Source organism: Oryctolagus cuniculus, chromosome 11 (assembly GCF_051225735.1).
Source record: "Oryctolagus cuniculus isolate XC-2025 breed Fujian yellow rabbit chromosome 11, ASM5122573v1, whole genome shotgun sequence".
Classification (NCBI taxonomy): Eukaryota; Metazoa; Chordata; class Mammalia; order Lagomorpha; family Leporidae; genus Oryctolagus; species Oryctolagus cuniculus.
The window spans coordinates 24,313,944-24,334,736 of record NC_142877.1 but is presented as its reverse complement, the minus strand read 5'-3'; the positions used below and the strand labels follow the sequence as shown (position 1 = coordinate 24,334,736).

At 54.5% G+C, this 20,793-nt stretch overlaps 1 protein-coding gene across 2 annotated transcripts in view; it reads left to right on the top strand.

Annotated features, from left to right (window-relative positions):
* ZNF341 (zinc finger protein 341) overlaps positions 1 to 12,230 on the top strand; it is a 37,017-nt gene extending 24,787 nt beyond the window's left edge. For both annotated transcript variants that reach the window (XM_051846161.3, XM_089308111.1), the window contains 5 exons: positions 3,772 to 3,868; positions 5,172 to 5,304; positions 9,143 to 9,254; positions 9,487 to 9,557; positions 11,076 to 12,230. In XM_051846161.3, coding sequence (XP_051702121.3) covers positions 3,772 to 3,868; positions 5,172 to 5,304; positions 9,143 to 9,254; positions 9,487 to 9,557; positions 11,076 to 11,626 — 964 coding nt within the window. In that variant the 3' untranslated portion in view covers positions 11,627 to 12,230. The remainder of the gene's footprint in view (positions 1 to 3,771; positions 3,869 to 5,171; positions 5,305 to 9,142; positions 9,255 to 9,486; positions 9,558 to 11,075) is intronic.
* Positions 12,231 to 20,793: the final 8,563 nt, after the last annotated feature.

The window sequence follows — 20,793 nt, the reverse complement described above, 5'->3', positions numbered from 1 at the left end:
GTCCTTTGGTCTGGCTCTGCGACATTGAGACACACAGATCAGGAGTCGGGTGACCCCCAGCCCTTGCTGGGTGTGCTGAAATGCCTGACCCCATTGTTTGCTGCACAAGACAGGCAGACAGCAAGTTCATGGCTGCATGTGCACTGGCACTGACGCTTCTGACACCTGTAGCGTGGCCGTGTTTGTGTTTCCATGACGCAGACTCGCCTCGCTCTGGGAAGCGGCTCCACAGGATTCTGTTGCACACGGATGTGCGGTGATTTATTTAAACCTCCCTGATTACTGGATAATTGGGCTGCTTCCAGTTTGTCATTATTATAAACGGTACTGCAGGGAACAACTTCAGGCATGCATCTTTGCTCATTTGCCAGTTCCTAGAAGTGATTTTGTGGGTCAGAGACCCAAGGGGGTCCTGAAAAAGATTAATAACCCACTTCACAAAATAACCGCTCTGTGCACGTGGGGTCTCCATCCACCCTGACTCACTTCCTCATATCACCAGCAGTCTTGATCTAGAAGTATTCTTTCTTTTTGTAAAGCTTTTTAAAGATTTTGTTTATTTATTTGGAAGTCAGAATTAGAGTGAGGGAGAGACAAAGAGAGAGAGAGAGGTCTTCCATCCACTGGTTCACACTCCAAATGGCCACAGCAGCTGGAGATGAGCCAGACCAAAGCCAGGATCCAGGAGCTTCTTCCAGGTCTCCCATGTGGGTATCGGGACCCAAGGACTTGGGCCATCTTCTGCTGCTTTCCCAGATGCATTAGCAGGAAGCTGGGTTGGAAGTGTAGCAGCTGGGACTCGAACTGACACCTATAAGGGGTGCCAGTGCTGCCAGTGGCAGCTTTATCCACCACACCACAGCAGCGGCCCCCAGAAGTGTTCTTTCTAAACTTTTTATTTGAGCATAATTCCAGACTTCCAGAGAAGTTCCACAGATGGGACAGAGAATTCCCACAGGTGCCCTTCACCCAGATTTCCCGGCTGTAGCACCGTGCCGCAGCCGACTGAGAGGGACCTGCAGACACGGTGCCCGCTCAGTGTGCATTTCCTGAAGCAAGAGTAACCTTTTACGTAAGCACTGTGGGGTTCTCAAGATCAGGAGGTGACAGCAGGACAGTTCTGTTAGCTCATCTGCAGGCCCTACTCACAAGTCTCTGGTTTTCCCAATACCATCCTTTACAGAAAAAGTGGAACCTGCTTTCCCTGGCCCAGGAGCCACCCCCGGGCCACATGTCGCATTCAGGTTGGCCTCCTTTATGTGGGAACACTTCCTCATGCCGCCTTTGTGTGTCGCGACCTTGGCGTTACTGACGAGTACAGACGAGTTACAGAGCGCGTCCTGGGGTTGGCATGGCCTGGTTTCGCCTGGGGCGGGATCATCAGAGGTGACGCGGTATCCTGCTCTGTGCCCCAGCTCGGGAGACACATGGTGTTGACCTGTCCCATCGCTGGGGACGCCACCTTTTGGGTGACCTGGTTAAGGTGGCGTCACTGGCAGGGCTTTTTAATTTTCATGGCTATTGCTAAACTGCTGCACCACGCAACCTGTCTCCTCGTCCCCTTGAAACCCGGGAGATCTGTCCTGCCTCACCCCACCGTGGGAGGGCCGCCCTCCCACCCGACTCCTCTTCCTCTCCTGCCCTCTGGGGCTTTTAGTGTGTGGGTGTCCTAGTGTGGTGCCGCAGGTGCAGCCTGCCCGAGGTTTCCTGGGTTCAAACAGGGCTCGTGTTTCTGTGTTCAGCACGATTCACCCGCCTACCCGTGACTGTCCTCTCCTGTCCCTTGTTGGAGATGGTCCCCTTCTCTCCCTTCCTAGTGGCTCCTGGCCTGGAACTGCTGTTTTAAAGGCGCTTTTGCCGTCACAGCGGTGAGAAGAAAGACCGCATCTGGTACAGGAGTGTCCTCTGGCTCGGTGATCATCTTACGTATGAATGAAAGGCGGTCCATTGGGAGTCCTGTTCCACTCTGTAGCTGAGGATGTAGGATCACAGGAGGCAGCCGGGCCCAGATCTCCTTCCTGTAACGGATTCCCACCAGTGCTCCGACCAAGCTGTGGTCAGGAAAGATGTGACCCTTCACTACTGGGGGAGACAGATCATAGCCAAGTGAGCAAATACATGATTCCAGAGAATAAGTGCTCAGAAGAAGATAGAACCGGGTGACTCGATAGAGGTTGGCCCTGGGGACAACCTGAGATGGCCGAGGAGGGCCTCTCTGAGGAGGTGGCATCTGAGCTGAGACAGGAAGAGAGGTTACTGCCTGGGCGACCTAGGGAAGAGTGTTCCAGGTACTGGAACACAGTGCAAGGGTGCTGAAGTGGGATGAGCTCAGTGTGTCAAGGAGTGGCAGGAGGCCCAGGTGGCAGAGGGTGAGGTGGGGGGTGGGGGCAGATGAGGTCTGCGAGGCTCAGGTAGAGGCCTGGCACTCCTGCTGGGGAGCTGTAAGCAACAGTGTGACTGGTTTTCGTTTTTTGAAAACTTTTTTAGATTTTCATTCAGAGGCAGAGAAACAGACAGATCTTCCATTTACTGGTTCATATCCCAAGTGTCCGTAACAGCTGAGGCTGGGCCAGGCCGAAGCTGGGAACCTGGAACTCAGTCCTGGTCTGCCGTGGGGCCATCACCTGCTGCCCCGCAGGGTGCACAATAGCAGGAAGCCAGAGTCAGGAGTCAGAACCCGGGCTTAAACCCAGGCACTCCAGCATGGGTGACGGCATCTCAGCTGCACGCTGTATGCCCACCCCCGTTTTCTTTTCTTTTCAAGATTTATTTACTTATTATTATTTATTTTTTTGAGAGGCAGAGTTACAGAGAGAGAGAGAGAGAGATCTTCCATCTTCTGGTTCACTCCCCAAATGGTAGCAACAGCCAGAGCTGAGCTAGGACAAAGCCAAGAACCTGGAGTTTCATCCGGGTCTCCCTCGTGGGTGCAGAGGCCCAAGCACTTGGCTCATCCTCTGCTGCTTTCCCAGGCCCATTAGCAGGGAGCTGGATTGGAAGTGGAGCAGCAGGGCCTCCATCCAGTACCCATATGGGATGCCGGCATCACAGGCAGCAGCTTAGCCTGTTGCACCACAGCGGAGGCTCCTGGTTTTCTTTTCTTTATTCTTCCTCCCTCTCTCCCTCTCTCTCCCTCTCTCTCTCTCTCTCTCTCTCTCTCTCTTTCAAGAGTTATTTATTTATTTGAAAGAGTTACAGAGAGGCAGAAGCAGAGAGCTCTAAAGGGGTCTTCCATGCACTGGTTCACTCCCCAAATGGCTGCAATGGCCGGAGCTGCGCCAATCCAAAGCCAGGAGCCAGGAGCTTCTTCCAGGTCTCTCACATGGGTGCAGGGGCCCAAGGATGTGGGCCATCTTCTGCTGCTTTCCCAGGCCATAACAGAGAGCTAGATAGCAAGTGGAGCAGCTGGGACTCGAACTGGTGACCATGTGGGATGCCGCACTGCATGCGGCAGCTTTACCTGCCTCCCCCTCCCCCGCTCCCCCTCCCCGGTTTTATTTTCAAAGTCTCCGCTGGCTGCCCAGTGGTGGATGGACCACAGTGGGCAGATGCTGACAGAGAGGCCAGTGTCGGGGTTACCGCACATGTCGGATGAGTGATGATGGTGATGAGGATGGAGGTAGTGGCAAGTGAGCCAAGGGGACAGATTAGAGAATGAATTAAATAGGATTTTGCCTGCAGGGTTGGGCCTGGGCACTGGGGGTGTGGTGGGGGGCACAGTTCCCTGGCTGCTGGGTCTCCTCCCTCACCTGCCCTGCTCCTTCCCCCCAGGTGTGTCAAGTGCGTCAACAGGTACTCCACCCCCGGGGCCCTGGAGCACCACCTGCAGACGGCCACTCACAACTTCCCCTGCCCGCACTGCCAGAAGGTGGGTGCCGCCCCTCTCCCAGGGCCTCGGGGTGCACGCCTGCTCCCTCCCTCCGCTCCCACACAGGGCGTGCAGGGCTCAGTGGCTGCCCGGGGGCCGATGAGCGGCCTCCTTGCTTCCCTGTGCGTCATTGTCCCTGTTATTTGGGTTCTTTTCCATGGCCCCAAAGGCGCTCCCAAAAGCCTGTTCCCAATATCATCTGCCATCCAGGAAGTGTTCCATATTCCATCGTCATGAAGCCTCGTCATTTGTGTCAAGTTCATTTAAATCCTGTCTGCAGGGTGCAATTGATTGACACCATGAAAGTCCCACTGATCTCCAGACTCCCCGCCACCTTTCTTTGTTGTTTTAATTTATCTGTGGCAGAAAAGGGGCCATGGGTCCCCTGGCGTCCCCTGCAGCCTAGATTGTGCTGCTCACGTCTCGCTCGTGTGTTCAGCTCCTGGTTTTCTTGCAACCTGATGTGGCACACTTTCCGAGACAGCCCTGGCTTCACTTGGGCATCATTCTAGATGTTTCCAATTATACAGCCTCGTTTTGGACTTTGGAATTTGTGGTCTGAGTAAGAGGTGCCACAAATCGAATGTGAGCATTTTTACCTGAATTGACTCATTTCGCCCCCGAGGGTAGGTGGGCTGTTACTATCCCTGTTCTACAGGCGGGGAAATCAAGGCACAGAAAGATGGCCCAGCTGGGAAATGATGGGGCCAGGACGTGGGGTGGCTGGGTCTGCGCCCTTTATCGCTTCTCTGTGCTGCGTGGGTGGGAAAGAGATGTTGGCCCCTGTGTTTTCCAGCGTTTTAATACCTTCCCACTCATTTCTTTAGTGATGTCTCCATTTTTTTCCCTTTATTCCTTTGCTTGTCAGTCATTCGACTCAGGCCCTGTGCTGGGGGTAAGAGCCCCCTCTGCCCTCTGGAGTCTCCGGCGTAAGTAGAGAGCTGTAACCTGTGGGCCAATGCTGACTTTCACAGTGGCCGGGTGGACAGCCAGAGGCAGAGCTTGCCTTGGCTGGCAGAGCACCTGGGCATCAGGGAAGGCTTCCCAGAAGCAGTGACACCTGAGTTGGGCCTCGAAGGAGGAGGAGGAGGAGTTTGCCAGGCTGAGAGAGCAAGGCCCTGTGTGTGAGAACACTGTCCTGGGCAGGAGCTCGGAACAGGACGTTTAGGCTGGCTGACGCGGTGGCGCTGGCCCTGGTGGACAGAAAGGGGCTGGAAACCAGGGACCCCTTACGCTCAGAAGGTGACGAGGGAAGGGGTGCCTGGTGAGCCCGAGCTGAAAGCAGCTGCGTCTCGTCCCCTAGGTGTTTCCCTGCGAACGGTACCTGCGGCGCCACCTGCCCACCCATGGCAGTGGGGGCAGGTTCAAGTGCCAGGTGTGCAAGAAATTCTTCCGGCGGGAGCACTACCTCAAACTGCACGCTCACATCCACTCAGGTGGGTACCAGCCCTCGCCGCCTCCTTTCTCTGGCGTTCTGCCTGGCCCTCTCCTGCCACGCTCCCCAGTGCCCGCCCACCTCTGCTCCTCTCCTTCCCGGCCTCCTGCTCCCCTGCCTCCCTCCCCCACGTGGGGTCCCCACCACCTCCAAGCAGAGATGAACAGCTGGAGGCAGGTGGGGGGGCTCTGGACTGTGCCCTCGGCACTCGGCACCCTCGGACCACCCTGGGCCCTGGATTCGCACCTGTACCAAACCCTGTTTCCTTGGCTCCTCAGTTGAAACACTTTGACGTTTTACCTTTAAATGCTTTTTATCAATTAAAACTTTTAATGAACTTTTTTTTTCATTGAAGAGTATCTAAATATTGAGGAAATTCTTGATACAACAAAAGCATACTTAATTAAAACAAATCCTCCCTCCTCTCAGATGAATAGTATTTTTTAATTTTTTAACTGTGATTAAAAATATTTCATATTGCAACCCAGGAAATATATATATATATATACACAGAGCGTATTGAAATAAAAGTTTAACAAAAGCAATATTTTCAATGCTGTCCTGTTCAATTTTAATTTAATTTAATTTTTAAATTTATTTGAAAGGCAGAGTTACAGAGAAAAGAGGAAAAAGGGAGAGATTTTCCATCTGCTGGTTCACCCCTCAAATGGCCAAAACGGCCAGGGCTGGACGAGGCTGAAGCCAGGAGCCAGGTGCTTCCTCCAGGTGTCACATGGGTTCCCACATGGGAACAGGGGCCTGGGCACTTGGGCCATCTTCCACCACTTTCCCAGGCGCATTAGCAGAGAGCTGGGTCAGAAGTGGAACCAGTTCCCGTATGGGATGCCAGCCCTGCAGGCAGAGGCTTAACCTGTTATACCATATTGCCGGCCCCACAATTTTGATTTTTTTAAAAGATTTATTATTTATTTGAGAGGCAGAGTGATAGAGAATCACTTCCCAAATGGCCGTAGTAGGTAGGGTTAGGCCACGCTGAAGCCAGGAGCCAAGATTTCCAGCTGGATGTCCCACAGGAGTAGCAGGGCCCTCAAATATTTGGGTCCTCATTTGCTGTTTCCAGGGAGTTGGATCAGAAATGGAGCAGCCAGAACTTGAACCAGGCACTCTGATGTCGGATGCTGATGTTGCAGGTGGTGGCTTAATCCACCACGCTGTGGTGCTCACCCTTCAATTTTAATTTTTAAAACAGCCACCAACAGATTGTAACTTATAATTGGTAGTTTGCAAACTAGTATTTTTAAAAGATGTATTTGTTTAATTAAAAGGCTGAGTGAGTGAGAAAGAGAGAGAGAGAGGTCTTCCATCTACTGGTTTACTTCCCAAATAGCTGCAATGACCAGGATTCTTGAACTCTATCTGGGTCTCCCACGTGGGTGCGGGGGCCCAAGGGCTTGTGCTATTTTCTGCTGCTTTCCCAGGCATATTAGCAGGGAGCTGGATCAGAACTGGAGCAGGGGCCGGCACTGTGGCGTAGCGGGAAAAGCTACTGCCTTCGGTGCCGGTATCCCATATGGGCGCCGGTTCTAGTCCCGGCTGCTCCACTTCCGATCCAGCTCTCTGCTATGGCTTGGGAAAGCAGTAGAAGATGGCCCAAGCCCTTGGGCTCCTGCTCCCATGTGGGAGACCCAGAAGAAGCGCCTGGCTTCAGATCGGCGCAGCTCTGGCTGTTATGGCCATCTGGGGAGTGAACCAGCAGATGGAAGACCTCTCTCTCTCTCTCTCTCTCTCTCTGTGCTTCTCCTTCTCTCTCTGTGTAACTCTGACTTTCAAGTAAATAATAAAAAAAAAATCTTAAAAAAAAAAAAAAACTGGAGCAGCCAGGACTCAATCTGGCTCTCACATGGTATGGTAGCGTTGCAGGTGGTGGCTTTACCCACCACACCACAGCACCAGCCCTTTCAAAATACTTCTGATTCCCCTCCCCAAGGGTAACTTTTGTTAGTGGTCTGTCCGGGTTAGTCTAGCTTTATTTCGCACCTGGATGACATAGTTGCTTACTTCAGCACAAAGGAGCAGCTGGTGTGCTTTGAAGAGGTTCCCTCACAGCACATTCTTTTTCACAGCTGCATAGTATTCCTCTGTTCCCTGAATTCATTTTCTGCTTTGGTTTGTGCACACAGTGCTCTGCAGGTTCCTTGGCAGGCTCCGGGGAGCGTTATCTGTAGTGCATATTCCTAACCGCGCGACTGCTGGGCTGCAGTCTCCTGAGTCGGTCTGCGGGAAACCGCTCTGGGGGCAGATGGTGGTGATGGGGGCCCAAAACGCTGCTCTCTGTGCCACTGAACTGGACATTTGAAGCTGTGCAAAACAGGTGTCTGTACTTCAGGCCTATTTTATCACTGTAAGAAATAAGCAAAGCCTATGGATGGTAATTTTGATAAACATTACCAAATTTCTCTAGTTTTTAAAACTTATTCAGAAGTGCTATGTACTTACTGTAAAAATGGAAGCAGCACAGAGCGTAGGGTGAGACGTTAGCCCCGCACAGCCTCGCTGCTAGTGACAGTTTGGTGTCCCCACTCCCCACCCTCCTGCCTGCCTCTTTGGGGTTTACACAAACGCACGTGGCCAGGGCTTTGCCGCAGGGGTCGGGGTGTGTGGGGATGATGTTTGCCTAACAAAAACAGGACTGGCAAGCTGTTCAAGCTGTTCTACATCTTTCTTTTCCCCCTGGCAGGTTTTTTTTTTTTTTTTTTTTTAGATTTATTTATTTGAAAGGCAGGGTGACAGGGAGTTCTTCCACCTGCTGGTAATGTCACAGATGGTCGCAACAGCCAGGTCTAGGCCAGGTGACACCAGGAGCCAGGAGCTGCATCTGTGTCTCCTGTGTGGGTGACAGGGGCCCCAGTACTTGGGCCATCATCCCCTGCTTTCCCAGGCACATGAGAGAGCTGGATCGGAAGTGCAGCAGCCAGGACGTGAACTGTGGCTCCGAAACGGAATGCTGGTTGCAGGCAGGAGCTTACCCCGCTGCGCCACGCCAGCTCCCCCGCCCCCAGCAGTCTGTCTGAGAAGTCTCCAAGTCAGGGGACACAAATTGACCTTCACCTTTTTAATAGCTGCGTAACATTCCGTGGTAAGGACCAGACTCCTGTAACCGACTGGGTTGGCATTTTTCAAGAGTCCTGTACTCATCCCGCAGGGAGAATAGAGGGGAAACAGAGGCAGGAAACCAGATCTGCCCTGGAATTGCCTTCTCCGAAGGGCAGGCGGTGGCCGCACAGGAGCTGTGCAGGTCCCTCCCTGGGTTTCTGGAGGCCTACTCAGGCGGCCCTGGGCCCCAGCAGGTCGGAGCTGCCCTTCCTCCCGCAGCCCCCAGGATGGTTCAGCAGCAGGAAGACCTGGTGTAGCTTAGCAGTCTCTGGAGAACTGCCAGGCCAGGGTCTGCGCTCCCCCAGCCGCAGGCTGTAGACCACGAGCAAGTCACAGCGCACCTCTGAACTTCCTACCGACAAAATTGGATAATGATAAACTTTTACTTTTTTTTTTTTTAAGATGATTTACTTATTTGAAAGGCAGAGCAACAGAGAGAGAGGGAGAGACAGAGAGAAGCCTGATCTATCCACTGGTCCACTCCCCAGATACCTGCGTCCGTTCCTAGCCCCAGCTGTTGTGGGCATCTGGAGCATGAGCCAGTGGGTGGAAGATTTCTTTCTCTCTCTGTCTTTCAAATAATTCTTTAAAAACTCACAAGCAACGAGACAGACTATTTCTGCACCCCCAACACTTCCCTAGAGGAGCTGCTGTGCCAGGGGCCCTGGGGACCCCGTGATTCGCTCTCAGGGGACCCCCGCCCTCCCTGACTGTGTCTCCTGCAGGAGAGAAGCCCTACAAGTGCTCGGTGTGTGAGTCCGCGTTCAACCGCAAGGACAAACTGAAGAGGCACATGTTGATCCACGAGCCCTTCAAGAAATACAAGTGTCCGTTCTCGTGAGTAGAGGCCGCACCGAGGGGCTGGGGAGGGGGCTGGGGGCGGGGCTCCAGGAGGACTGCCAGGGTGGGTGGCACAGAAGGACGTCGGGCCCGAGAGCAAAAGGCCTCTCTCCCGTCATCCTGGCCTGGCCCCTGCCCGCCTCTCTCCCCACCCTGCTGCCGAGCGGAGGGGCCAGCGCGGGGGTCCTGAGTGTGGTGACTGCCCCTGACCGGTGGCTTTGGATTCCAGGACTCACACTGGCTGCAGTAAGGAGTTCAACCGGCCTGACAAGCTGAAGGCTCACATCCTGTCCCACTCTGGTAAGAGCTCAGCTCAGGCTCCCTGGGGTGGGCAGACACACCCCCGAGGCGTCCGGTCCCTGCCTGGAGCATCCCAGCTGGCCGGCAGACTAGCACTCGTGTGGCTGGAGCCAGCTGGGGCGCACAGCAATGGAGCAGACGCGGCCGCCCAGGCCGAGGGGGCAGCTGACCATCCGTGGTGCCTGGTATTAAGGGATGCAGATCCGGAGTGCAGGGGATCAGGTTCCAGCTGGCGCCAAGGTGTGGCCGGAGGATTCCTTGGCCGGGCAGGGGTCTCCTAGCACTCCCCACTTTCCTGTACTCTGGATAGAAGGAAATTTTCCTTTCCTTTTTTTTTTTTTTTTTTTTAAGATTTATTTTATTTATTTGAAAGGCAAAGTAACAGAGGCAGAGAGAGACAGAGAGAGGACTTGCATCCACTAGTTCATTCCCTACATGGCCGCAGCGGCTGGAGCTGGGCCAGGCTGAAGTCAGGAGCCCAGAGCTGCTTCCAGGTCTCCCACATGGGTGCAGGGGCCCAAGGACTTGGGCCATCTTCTACTGCTTTCCAAACCCGGCCACTGGGGCTGAGTCTTGGCCTTGCTGCCCTCCTGCTGGATGGCCTCAGGCAAGTCGCTGCCCTTCTCTGAGCCTCCATTCCCAGGAGGCTAAGGAGCTGGAAGGCTTTTGAAAGGTGGCTGGCCCCTGGTGAGTGTGGGCTGGGGGTGACTGCACCATGGCCGCGGAGGAGCCACGAGCCGTTGGCAGAGCAAGTCTTGAGAAGCTCCACGCATCAGACAGTGGGGCTGCCCCTGGGGAGAGAACAAAACCAGATGGTGCATAAGCAGATACATAGTAGCCCTGTATGCTGGGTGCAAGGGTGGAAACAGGGTGATGGGACAGAGAATGAAAGCGAGGCTATCAGAGAGGGCTCCCGGAGGAGGTGACACGAGAGCTGAGTTCTGGGCCAGGAAATAGTTTTCTCGGCAGAGGGAGCTGCACGTGCTAGCAGGGGGAGGCCGGGGGTGTTTGAGACAGGAAAAGTGGAAGGGAGGTGGAGCACAGTGCAGGGGGAGAGAGGAGTTGGGGCGGAGAGGTGAGGGGGATGATTAGCAACAGGCTTCACAGGAAACTTGGGTTTCACTGATGCGTGTGGAGCAGGAGGGTCACGACCATTTGTGGGCTTTAGCAAGACCTTTCTAGCTGCCCTGTGGGGAATGGCCCGAGGGCACAGGGGAGGCAGCAGGCCGGAGTGAGAGATGATGGTGACCTGGCAAAGTCAGCCAAGGTTTAGAGCTCAGGCAGGCTGTTCTAGGCAGAGAGACACAGCAAGTGCAAAGGCCCCGGGGCAGCAGCCAGCGTGGCGCCTTTGAGGAGAGTGAGTGTGGCTGGCACAGACAGTGTGGCGAGGAGCAGGTCGGGGATGGGTGGAGGGGAGCCCGGCCAGCGGTGCAGGAGATTGGATGGTATTCCCAGCGCAGGCCACCATTGCAGGGTGAGGGTCTGGGAGCCTCCCATCGACTTCCCCTCCCTCCCCAGGCATGAAACTCCACAAATGCGCCATGTGCAGCAAGTCCTTCAGCCGCCGCGCCCACCTCGCTGAGCACCAGCGCGCCCACACTGGCAACTACAAGTTCCGCTGTGCCGGCTGCGCCAAGGGCTTTTCCCGCCACAAATACCTCAAGGACCATCGTTGCCGCCTGGGCCCCCCAAAGGACAAGGACATGCAAGCCCGGCGGCCTCCCCGGAGGAGGGCAGCACCCCGCAGCAGCAGCAGCAGCGGCGGCGGCGGTGGTGCCAGTGGACACAAAGTGGGGACCTCGTTGCCCGACACGCTGGGGCTGGAGGAGCTGAAGGATGCCGGGACTGGGCCGGTGGCCGAGGCTGCCCCAGGGAAGACGCCCTTTGCGGAGCCAGACGCGGTGCTGTCCATCGTGGTGGGTGGCACGGTAGGCGGGGACCCTGAGCTGGTGGTGCCTGGGCACCCTGAGGGCCTGGGCTCCAACCTGGCACTGGCCGAACTGCAGGCCGGGGCCGAGGGCCCTTGTGCCATGCTCGCTGTGCCTGTCTATATCCAGGCCTCCGAGTGACCGAGGGACCCATGGTGTCTGCACCTGTGGGTTGGCCTCAAGCCAGCGCCTGGAGCCTTGTGGGCAGAAATCCACTTGGAGTGTCTGGCCTGGCCTGGACTGCCCTCCGCTGCCCCTCTGCTGCCACAGTGCCCCGTGGCATTCTGGGCTTGGGAGCGGGGCCGCCTGTGGCTTCTGGGCGGAGCTGGCGAGTGAGAAGGCCATGCCTGCGCGCCCAGGGTCTGGCTGGTCTAGGCCAGGGGTCAGCCCACCCTCCTCCAGGCAGCCCTCCATGGTGGGGCGTGGTCCGGAGTCCTCTGTTGGACCTTTTCCCCACGGCTCCTCACAGACTCCCAGCCAGCGCTGCAATGGAGGCGTTTGGGAGGCACTCAGGTGTCATGGTGGAAGTGCAGCTGTGCGTCAGAGCTGCTTCCAGTCCCAGGAGTTGCTGTGTGAACTCGGACAAGTCACCTCCCCTCTCTGAGCCGGCTCCTCATGTGTACAGTGGGGCTTGTATAGTGCTACTTCCTGGGGTTGTCATGGGGATCCGGTGTGGAGAGCTGTGCAGAGGGCTTGGCCTGGTGCCCGGGCTCAGAAAGTGCTCAATAAATGTTTGATTACAGCATGTCCAAAGGGCTCAGACCTGAGCCTTGGCAGCTTCTTGATTAGCCCCTAGGTGGCAGCACTTGAAGGCTGATGGGTCCCACGGCCCTGGCACATGGAGAGGTCCCAAGGGGAAGCAGGTTTGACGGCCCCTGAATGGTTGTTAAAGTGCGTGGTCGGCGGGACACCCAGGGGAAGGCACTTGTGGTCACCTGTGAAAATCAGGGTCCCTGAGCTCGGACGTGAACCTGAAGCCCATCCCAGGCGGGCGTGCAGGGGGCCGTCAGTGCCTGAAGCTCCCACAGCAAACCAGGCTCCTGGGGAGGCAGGGAAGAGTAGCGGGACTTTGGCCCCTGTTGACCCACTTTATCTGTTGCAGGAGAGGAGGCTGAGGCTTGGAGAGGGGCCAGGGCAGGACCCAGCAAAGTAGTCAGGTCAGGGTGACCACCAAGCACCCCTGAAGGCCATGTGCCCCTCAGATAACTGTCTTGGGACCCAGGGCTGGAGCTCAGAGCCAAGCCCCACTTCCCATGTCCTCAGGAAAGGTCAGATGTGGTGGGAGGGTGAGGGCCATATGCACTTCTGCCTGAAAAAGAGGCCAGGACGCCTGCGTGGAGGGGGTGTCGTTCGAGCTGGGCCTTGGCACAGAGTGGTGGATGCATGGGTGGAGGAGGGACTGCCAGGTTCAGAGCAAGGCACCAGCAAAGCCCTGGAGTGTAACAGTGCGGGGGCTGTTGGGTTGGGGATTTCAGAGGGGGAAGTGGGTAAGGCCATCACTGATTCTTCACACCTCCTGCACACGATGGGCACTGTCCCAGGCCATTTACACCATGTCGCCACAACCTGTCGGGGGTGCCTTTCCTCTCCTTGTTTCACAGTTGCCGGAGTGGAAGCGCAGAGAGCCAGAGCTCTGTGCCCACGTCACACAGTCAGTCAGCCAGGGCTGGGACGCAGGCCAGGGCAGCCTGCTCCACTTCGTTCTATTGAAATAGGGGTTGGTGTCGAAGCAGAGTGAGCCTTGAACATTGAGCTCAGGAATCTGGACTTTCCACTTTATGGAGGAATGAAGGGAGGTGATACACACTGTTTAAAACTGTGACGATGACATATGGAAAATGTTGAAAGTAGCATTTGGGTTGCTTCTGCCTGTCACAGTCCTTGTACACCCCCATTTACTGGGGCTGGTGAGAATGGACACTGAGTGTGCACCTGTTCCACGTGCTGAGGGAGGTGCCACTTTTAATCCCACTTTGCAGCTGAGGTGGAACACGCAGCAGGGAAGAGGCAGAGCCGGGCCGCAGCGAAGGGACACATCAAGATCAGGGTGAATGTTCAGCAGCCACAGGGTTAGACAGCAGGGGAGGAGGCTGGGACTATATTTAGGTTCCCCTAGCTGATCCCTTCCTCGGTAGCACATGGGGAGAGAAGGGGGAAGGCCCTTAGCCGAGGGTCACAGACAGAGCTGCTCCAGGCCCCCGGGGCCCTCACAGAGCCCAAGGATGCTGGATGGGAGGGCAGCCTGGGTACCTGGGGTCCCGCTCTGCCCCCAGAAAAATCACGGACTTGGGCACCAGACAGCTGGGTTGGAATCCGGGCCCCTCCCCTTCCCAGCTGTGTGACAGCAAGTCACTTGCCCTCTGAACCTGTTTCCCAGGTGAATGGGGAGAGTTACAGGACTTTCCTGATGAGGTCATTGTCCCAGGGCAGGGATGGTTCAGAGGAAGCCGACATCGCAGCTTGGTGTGTGGGCTGAAGCCAGGCAGCGGACCCCCTCTTCAGCACTCATGATGTTTGAAACACATGAGCCAATGTTTCATTTTATTTATTTATTTCCACCTTTATTTGGAAAGCACAGATACAGAGAGAAGTCTTTCATCCACTGGTTCACTCCACAAATCCCTGCAGCAGCTGGGGCTGGGCCAGGCTGAAGTCAGGAGCCTGGAACTCAGTCGAGATCTCCCCCATGGGGGCCTGGGCCATCATCTGCCGCCCGTTGAGGTGCGCATCAGCAGGAAGCTGTGTCGGAAGTGGAGTAGTCCAGACACAAACAGCAGGCACTCTGATAGACGATGCGGTTATCCTAAGAGGCACCTTAACCACTGTGCCGAATGCCTACCCTGGGCCAACATTTAAAAGTAGGAAATTTAACACGCAATGCAGTGGGGAAGTAGAGATGCGTTCCCTTTGTGTCACCCTAGGTTGGAGCCAGGTCAGAGCAAAAAGGTGAGACAAGTAAACAGAGAAGGTGGGATAATAACCCAAGCAGTAGATACAGACTTTCCGTGTTGCTGCACTCCCAAAATAATTGGAAAATGGAATTAAAAACGTGGACATTGCACATAAAATCTGAGTTTTACTGAAAAATGGACTAACTGGCAAAGTGGGGCAGCTGGGCCCATATTTAAAGTTTCTATTTACTGCCCTATTTTTGGAAAATGAAGAGAGTAATTTGTTTATTTGAAAGTCAATGTGATAGGAAGGGGATGGAGCGGGAGATCAATCTTCCATCCATTGTTTGACTCCTCAAAAGCCTACAATAGCCAGGGCTAGGCCGGGCCAAAGCCAGGAGTCAGGAGCTCCATCTGGGTCTCCCACATGGGTGGCAGGGGCCTAAGAACTTGGGCCATGATCTGCTGCTTTCCTGGCTGCATTAGCAGGGAGCTGGATCAGAAGCAGAGTAACCAGGAGTTGAACCGGCGCCCATATGGGATGCTGGCATTGCAAGTGGTGGCCTACCCTGCTCTGCCATAGTGCTGGCCACGTAACCCTGGAGCCTGAATCAGATTATGCCACTTTCCTGTTTAAAACCTTCTATAGCTTTGGATCTCTCCCCAAACAAAACCCAGTGGCTTTCCTGTGGCTCTCAGAGCTCTACAAGATGTGACCCCTTCCCGATTCTTCAGCCTTGTCTCCCATCACTCTTTGCTCCTCTCCACTCCAGCTACTCCTACACTCTTGCTGCGCCTCTATCACTTGGACTCATTCCTGCCTCAGGGCCTTTGCACATGCAAGTGCCTCTTTCTGGGCTTCCTGCCTCTGTTCACCTTTGTCCAAAAGTCCTTTCCTGAAAGGCCTTCCTTAGCCAATCTGAAGTAGCCCCGCCCCAGTCAGTCTCTAGTTCCTTACCCTGCTTTGCTTTTGTTCACCATCCTTGGTTTGTTGTATGCAAAACCATCCCTTTTATTCCAGAACACATCATGTTCCCACTTAATGAGAATAAAATCTTCTATATTATGCACCTACTGCCAATACATTTTTTTTTTTTGACAGGCAGAGTGGACAGTGAGAGAGAGACAGAGAGAAAGGTCTTCCTTTGCCGTTGGTTCACCCTCCAGTGGCCACCGCGGCCGGTGCACCGTGCTGATCCGAAGGCAGGAGCCAGGTGCTTCTCCTGGTCTCCCATGGGGTGCAGGGCCCAAGCACTTGGGCCATCCTCCACTGCACTCCCAGGCCACAGCAGAGAGCTGGACTGGAAGAGGAGCAACTGGGACAGAATCCGGCGCCCCGACTGGGACTAGAACCCGCAGGCGGAGGATTAGCCTAGTGAGCCGCGGCGCCAGCGGCCAATACATTTTCAAAGGTTCAGATTTTAACAAGTAGAAGGACAAATTCACCAGACAAGAGATCATAAATTACTTTGGCTGAAAAAGAATCTTTAAAAAAAAATCTGGCTCAACAGTTCCCTTGCAGGTTTCTACATGTACGGTATATGTGGTGAGTGAGTGTGTGTGTGTGTGTGAGTGTGCATGTGCAAACAACGAGCATTTTATAAAGAAATGGAGTATGGTCTAGCCTACTTTCCACAGTTATATAGGGACTATGATGTTCTTTGCTAGCACAACAAGAAGTGCAAGGTCTGCATCTCCCCACCAGCTGGATGCAAAGTCCCAAGAGCTTCCTGCAGAGTTAAGCCAGCCTGGGGAAACCGGTCAATATCAGCAGCAGGAAAACCTAATGGTGGAAGAATGGAGGGATGTGATGACGAACGCTGGTAGGTGATTCGAATTCAAGAAATGGTCTTGCAGCTTCTGGACGGGGATTCTCTCTGGTTTCAGGCCTGTCTGCTACTGGGTTCTGTATGTCCTGACCCAAGTCCTTAACCAACACAAAACTCGATGGCAAAGACGAGAGCATTGTCCACACCTGTTCAAGGTTTGGGTGGAGTTTCCACACCTAAGGTGCAGTGTAAATGATTAGATGGCTCAGCTGAGGGTACAGTGACGGCGCTGCTCTCGTGTACTGATTTCCTAGATTTGGGGACACCTTTATCACTGGTAAGTCACCATCTAGACCCCAGAAGGTAGTATATTCTCCATCTTCTATTCCAGTGTCAGGTGAAGGGTCTGTTAATTTTTCTGTCTTCACTGATACAGATTCGGCCTCATGCAAGACATGTGGACACCCTTCATCCTGGGTAAGATGCTCATTTTGGGTTGTTAACATTCATTTGCCCCTCAGCTATTCTTTCTGATTGACGTATAACTTCTTCAGATGCAGCTGTTGGATATTTCTTTATTGTTTGTTGTCCCATTGCAAACAAAAAGGCCTCACTGGTATGTAACTGCACTGCCTAAAGCTGCCTAGGAAATGTTTGGTCAATATTTGTTGAATGCCTGGATCAGAACAGCACTTCGAGAGAACAAGGCCCACTTGACCTGTCCCCTCCCCTGCTCCTACGCCAGGGAGGCCAAGGGCAAGTCTTCCCCAGTAAGAACCCACCACGTAGGCTGAGACCCGGCTGGCCCAGGGTCCTGGGAAGCGGAGTCTGATGTGAGGGCACCTGGAAGAAAGATCAGAGACTATCTGGGACAAAAGTCTGAGGCGGTGGCTTGGAAGTCTCGGTTGACAGAGCAGGTGTCCAGGAGAACAGGTTGGACCAGTTTTGTCTCCTCTGGAGAGGGAGGAGTTCAGGCAGCAGCTGCTGCTGCAGGTGCTCCCCAACCCCCAAAGCTCCCAGCAAGTGACCCCCGTCCCCCACCCCGCAGTTTGTGAGGCCTGTAGGGTGGTAATCCGGGAGCCTGGCGGGGTGGGGGGAACCTCTGTTTGCTCAGGGTACCTGGTGTAGACTCTGGCACGGAACTCTTCAGAGTGCAGGCCGAGGCACAGCTGCATGGCCCAGGGCCCTTCGTGGAATCCTGGAGAATCCCAGAGAGGGCCTGGGTCCTGTCCGAGGTCTCGCGGTCTCATGGTGGGAAGGCGGGCCTCCCGGGTCACTGCCACCTCACTTCCATCACTTCTGGTTTAACAAATACGTGTGGAGCACCTACTGTGCCAGGCAGAGTTGACAATGCATTGGGTGCAAAATGGTGATCTCGGAGGTCCCATGGTGGGGAGGAAGCAGAAGATAAACCACGAGCAAGGTCAGCAAGTGAGTTAGGAGTGCATTAGACGCTGGTGAGCAGTGTAGGAGCAAAAGAGAAAGAAAGGAGGAGAGGGCTGGGGCATGCAGGGGCCCTGCTGTGTCTGAGAGGCTGCAAAGAGGCCTGTGTGGTGAGGCATGGCCAGGGAGGAGAGCAGGGGAGCAGGGGCTCAGGACACAGCCAGCTGGGACCCTGAGAGGACTCTGCTTCTACTCTGGGGGACTCAGAGCCGTTGGAGGGTTGTGAGCAGTGTGGTGAGTGCATCTGATGGGGATTTTTTTTTTTTCAGTGTTTATTTATTTGAAAGTCAGAGTGACAGGAAGAGAGAGAGAGAGAGAGACAGAGAGAGAGCTTCTATCTGCTGGTTCATTCCTCAAATGCCTACAACAGCTGGGACAGGGCCAGGCCAAAGCCAGGAGCCTGGAATTCAATCCATGTGTCCCGTGCGGGTGGCAGAGAACCAAGGACTTGAGCCGTCACTGCTGCCTCCCAAGGTGCGCATTGGCAGGAAGCTGGATTGGAAGTGGAGTGGCTGGGACTCCAGCTGATACTATAATATGGGATGCTGGTATCACACGCACTGCGCTATAACACCTGCATCGGTGACACACGTTTGTGAAAGGAGCCCTCCAGTCGCCTGGCAGAAAAGAAGCTGGGGGTGCAGGGGGAGGGGCAGGTAAGGATGGTGACAGGGAGGCCACAGGCTGGGTTCCTATGGCCACCGTAAGAAACTGCCATGAACTTAGTGGCTTAAAACCACCCACATGTGTCGTGCTGCCGCTGTGATTCTCACCTGACCAAAATTAAGAGCTCAGCAGGACCGCGCTCCTCTTGGAAGCTCAGGGAAGAATCTGTTCCCTGGGCCGTTTCCAGCTCCAGGAGCCCCCTGCCTGCCTTGGCTCACGGCTCCTTTCTCCGTCTTCAGAGCTGGAAGGGCAGCATCTTGCGGTCTCTGATTCTGACCCTCCCACTTCCTTCTTGTGATTACACTGGGCCCAGCCAGGTAAATCCGGGATAGTCTTCCCTCGCTTGCACAGTCCTGTGAAGTACCTTTTCCACTTCAGGTGACATCTAGAGGGAGTAGGACCTTTGGGGGGCCATTATTCTGCCTGCCCTGGGAGCTACTGCAATCATCCAGGTGAAGGATGATGGGGACTCGGGTCAGAGTGACAGCAGTGAGGATGATGAAAAATGGTGGGGTTTGGGATACTGGGCGCTGTTGGGATACTGGGATAATCCAAGGGACTGGATGTAGACTTTGCTTTCCTCGAAGGGGGAGACTTCTGGTCTAACTCTGGGTTAGGAGGTGGTTTTGGGGTGAGGTCCAGGAAGTTGTAAGTCATTTTCTGCAGCCTGTGCCCTGTAGGGCTCAATGCCTGCTGCACGTCTGCAGGAGCTCAGATGTGTGGGTGAATAGTAGGCCTTGTAACCCTCCATTAACTCCAGTGCAAGGGCCTCTCCAATCCACATCGCCCCTCTACTCCCAGCTCATCTCTCTCATCCTCACCGGGCTGGCTGTGTCCCACCCCATTGCTCATTTTCCACTTCTCCCCAGGGAGGTCACGCCCGCTCCCATGCCCACTGCACTTTATTTCTTTATGTTTATGTGCATGTGTGTGTCTCTCTCTGTCCATTCATTCATTTGCATGTAGGCAAAATAGCGTAGTGCTTAAACTGGTTGGCTTTAAAATGAAATTCCTTGGGGCCGGCACTATGGCATAGCAGGTAAAGCTGCTGCCTGCAGTGCTGGCAGCCATATGGGCATTGTTTCAAGTCCTAGCTGCTCCTCTTCTAATCCAGCTCACTGCTTACATGCCTGGGAAAGCAGCAGAAGCTGGCCCGAGTGTTTGGACCCCTTCTTCCCATGTGGGAGACCTGGAAGAAGCTCCTGGACCAGTCTGGATGTTGTGGTCATTTGGGGGAGGTCTTCCATCTAATGGTTCGCTCCCCAGTTGGCCACAATGGCCGGAACTGTGCTGATCCAAAGCCAGGAGCCAGGAGCTTCTTCCAGGTCTTCCACGCAGGTGCAGGGGCCCAAGGACTTAGGCCATCTTTTACTGCTATTCCAGGCCATAGCAGAGAGCTGAATGGAAAGTGGAGTAGCCGGGTCTCAAACTGGCACCCATGTGGGATGCCGGCACTTCAGTCCAGGGCGTTAACCTGCTGTGCCACAGCGCCGGCCCTATCTGACTTTTTTTTTTTCTTTTTTTTAAGATTTTATTTGGGCCAGCACCATGGCTCAATAGGCTAATCCTCCACCTGCGGCGCCGGCACCCTGGGTTCTAGTCTCAGTCAGGGCACCAGATTCTGTCCTGGTGGCCCCTCTTCCAGGCCAGCTCTCTGCTGTGGCCTGGGAGTGCAGTGGAGGATGGCCCAAGTGCTTGGGCCCTGCACCCCATGGGAGACCAGGAGAAGCACCTGGCTCCTGCCTTCGGATCAGCGCAGTGCGCCGGCCGCAGCACGCTGGCTGCGGCAGCCATTGGAGGGTGAACCGACGGCAAAGGAAGACCTTTCTCTCTGTCTCTCTCACTGTCCACTCTGCCTGTAAAAAAAAAAAAAAAAAAAAAAAAAGATTTTATTATTTTATTTGGGAGGTAGAGTTACAGACAGAGAGAGAGGAGACAGGTCTTAAATCCACTGGTTCACTCCCCAGATCACTGCAATAGCCAGAGCTAAGCTGATCTGAAGCCAGGAGCCAGGAGCTTCTTCTGGGTCTCCCAAGCGGGTGCAGGGGTCCAAGGGCTTGGGACATCTTCCACTGCTTTCCCAGGCCATAGCAGAGAGCTGGGTTGGAAGTGGATCAGCTGGGATACAAACTGGAGCCCATATGGGATGCTGGCACTGCAGGCGGAGGCTTAGCCTACTGCACCACAGCACTGGCCCTCTGTAATTTTAACTTTCAAATAAATATATAAATCTTTTTTTAAAAAATCTTTTAAAGAAAATAAAAAAGAATCCCAGTTCTGCCCCCTGCAAGCTGTGTGACTCTGGGCAAACTGTTCAACCTCTCTGTTTCTCTAGTTTCTACCCATGTAGTTGTGTGAGCCAATACACACGATGAGGACATGGGGGCAGAGTGGTCCCTGTAACCCAGCATTGGCTCAAGTGCAGAGCCCCCTCCAACCTACAATCTGTCCCCTGGTCTCTACTCTCAGGTTCTGCGTGAGGTACTGCATGTAAAATGCTCAGCTCAACAGTGACATAGCAGAAAGTGCTCCAAAAATA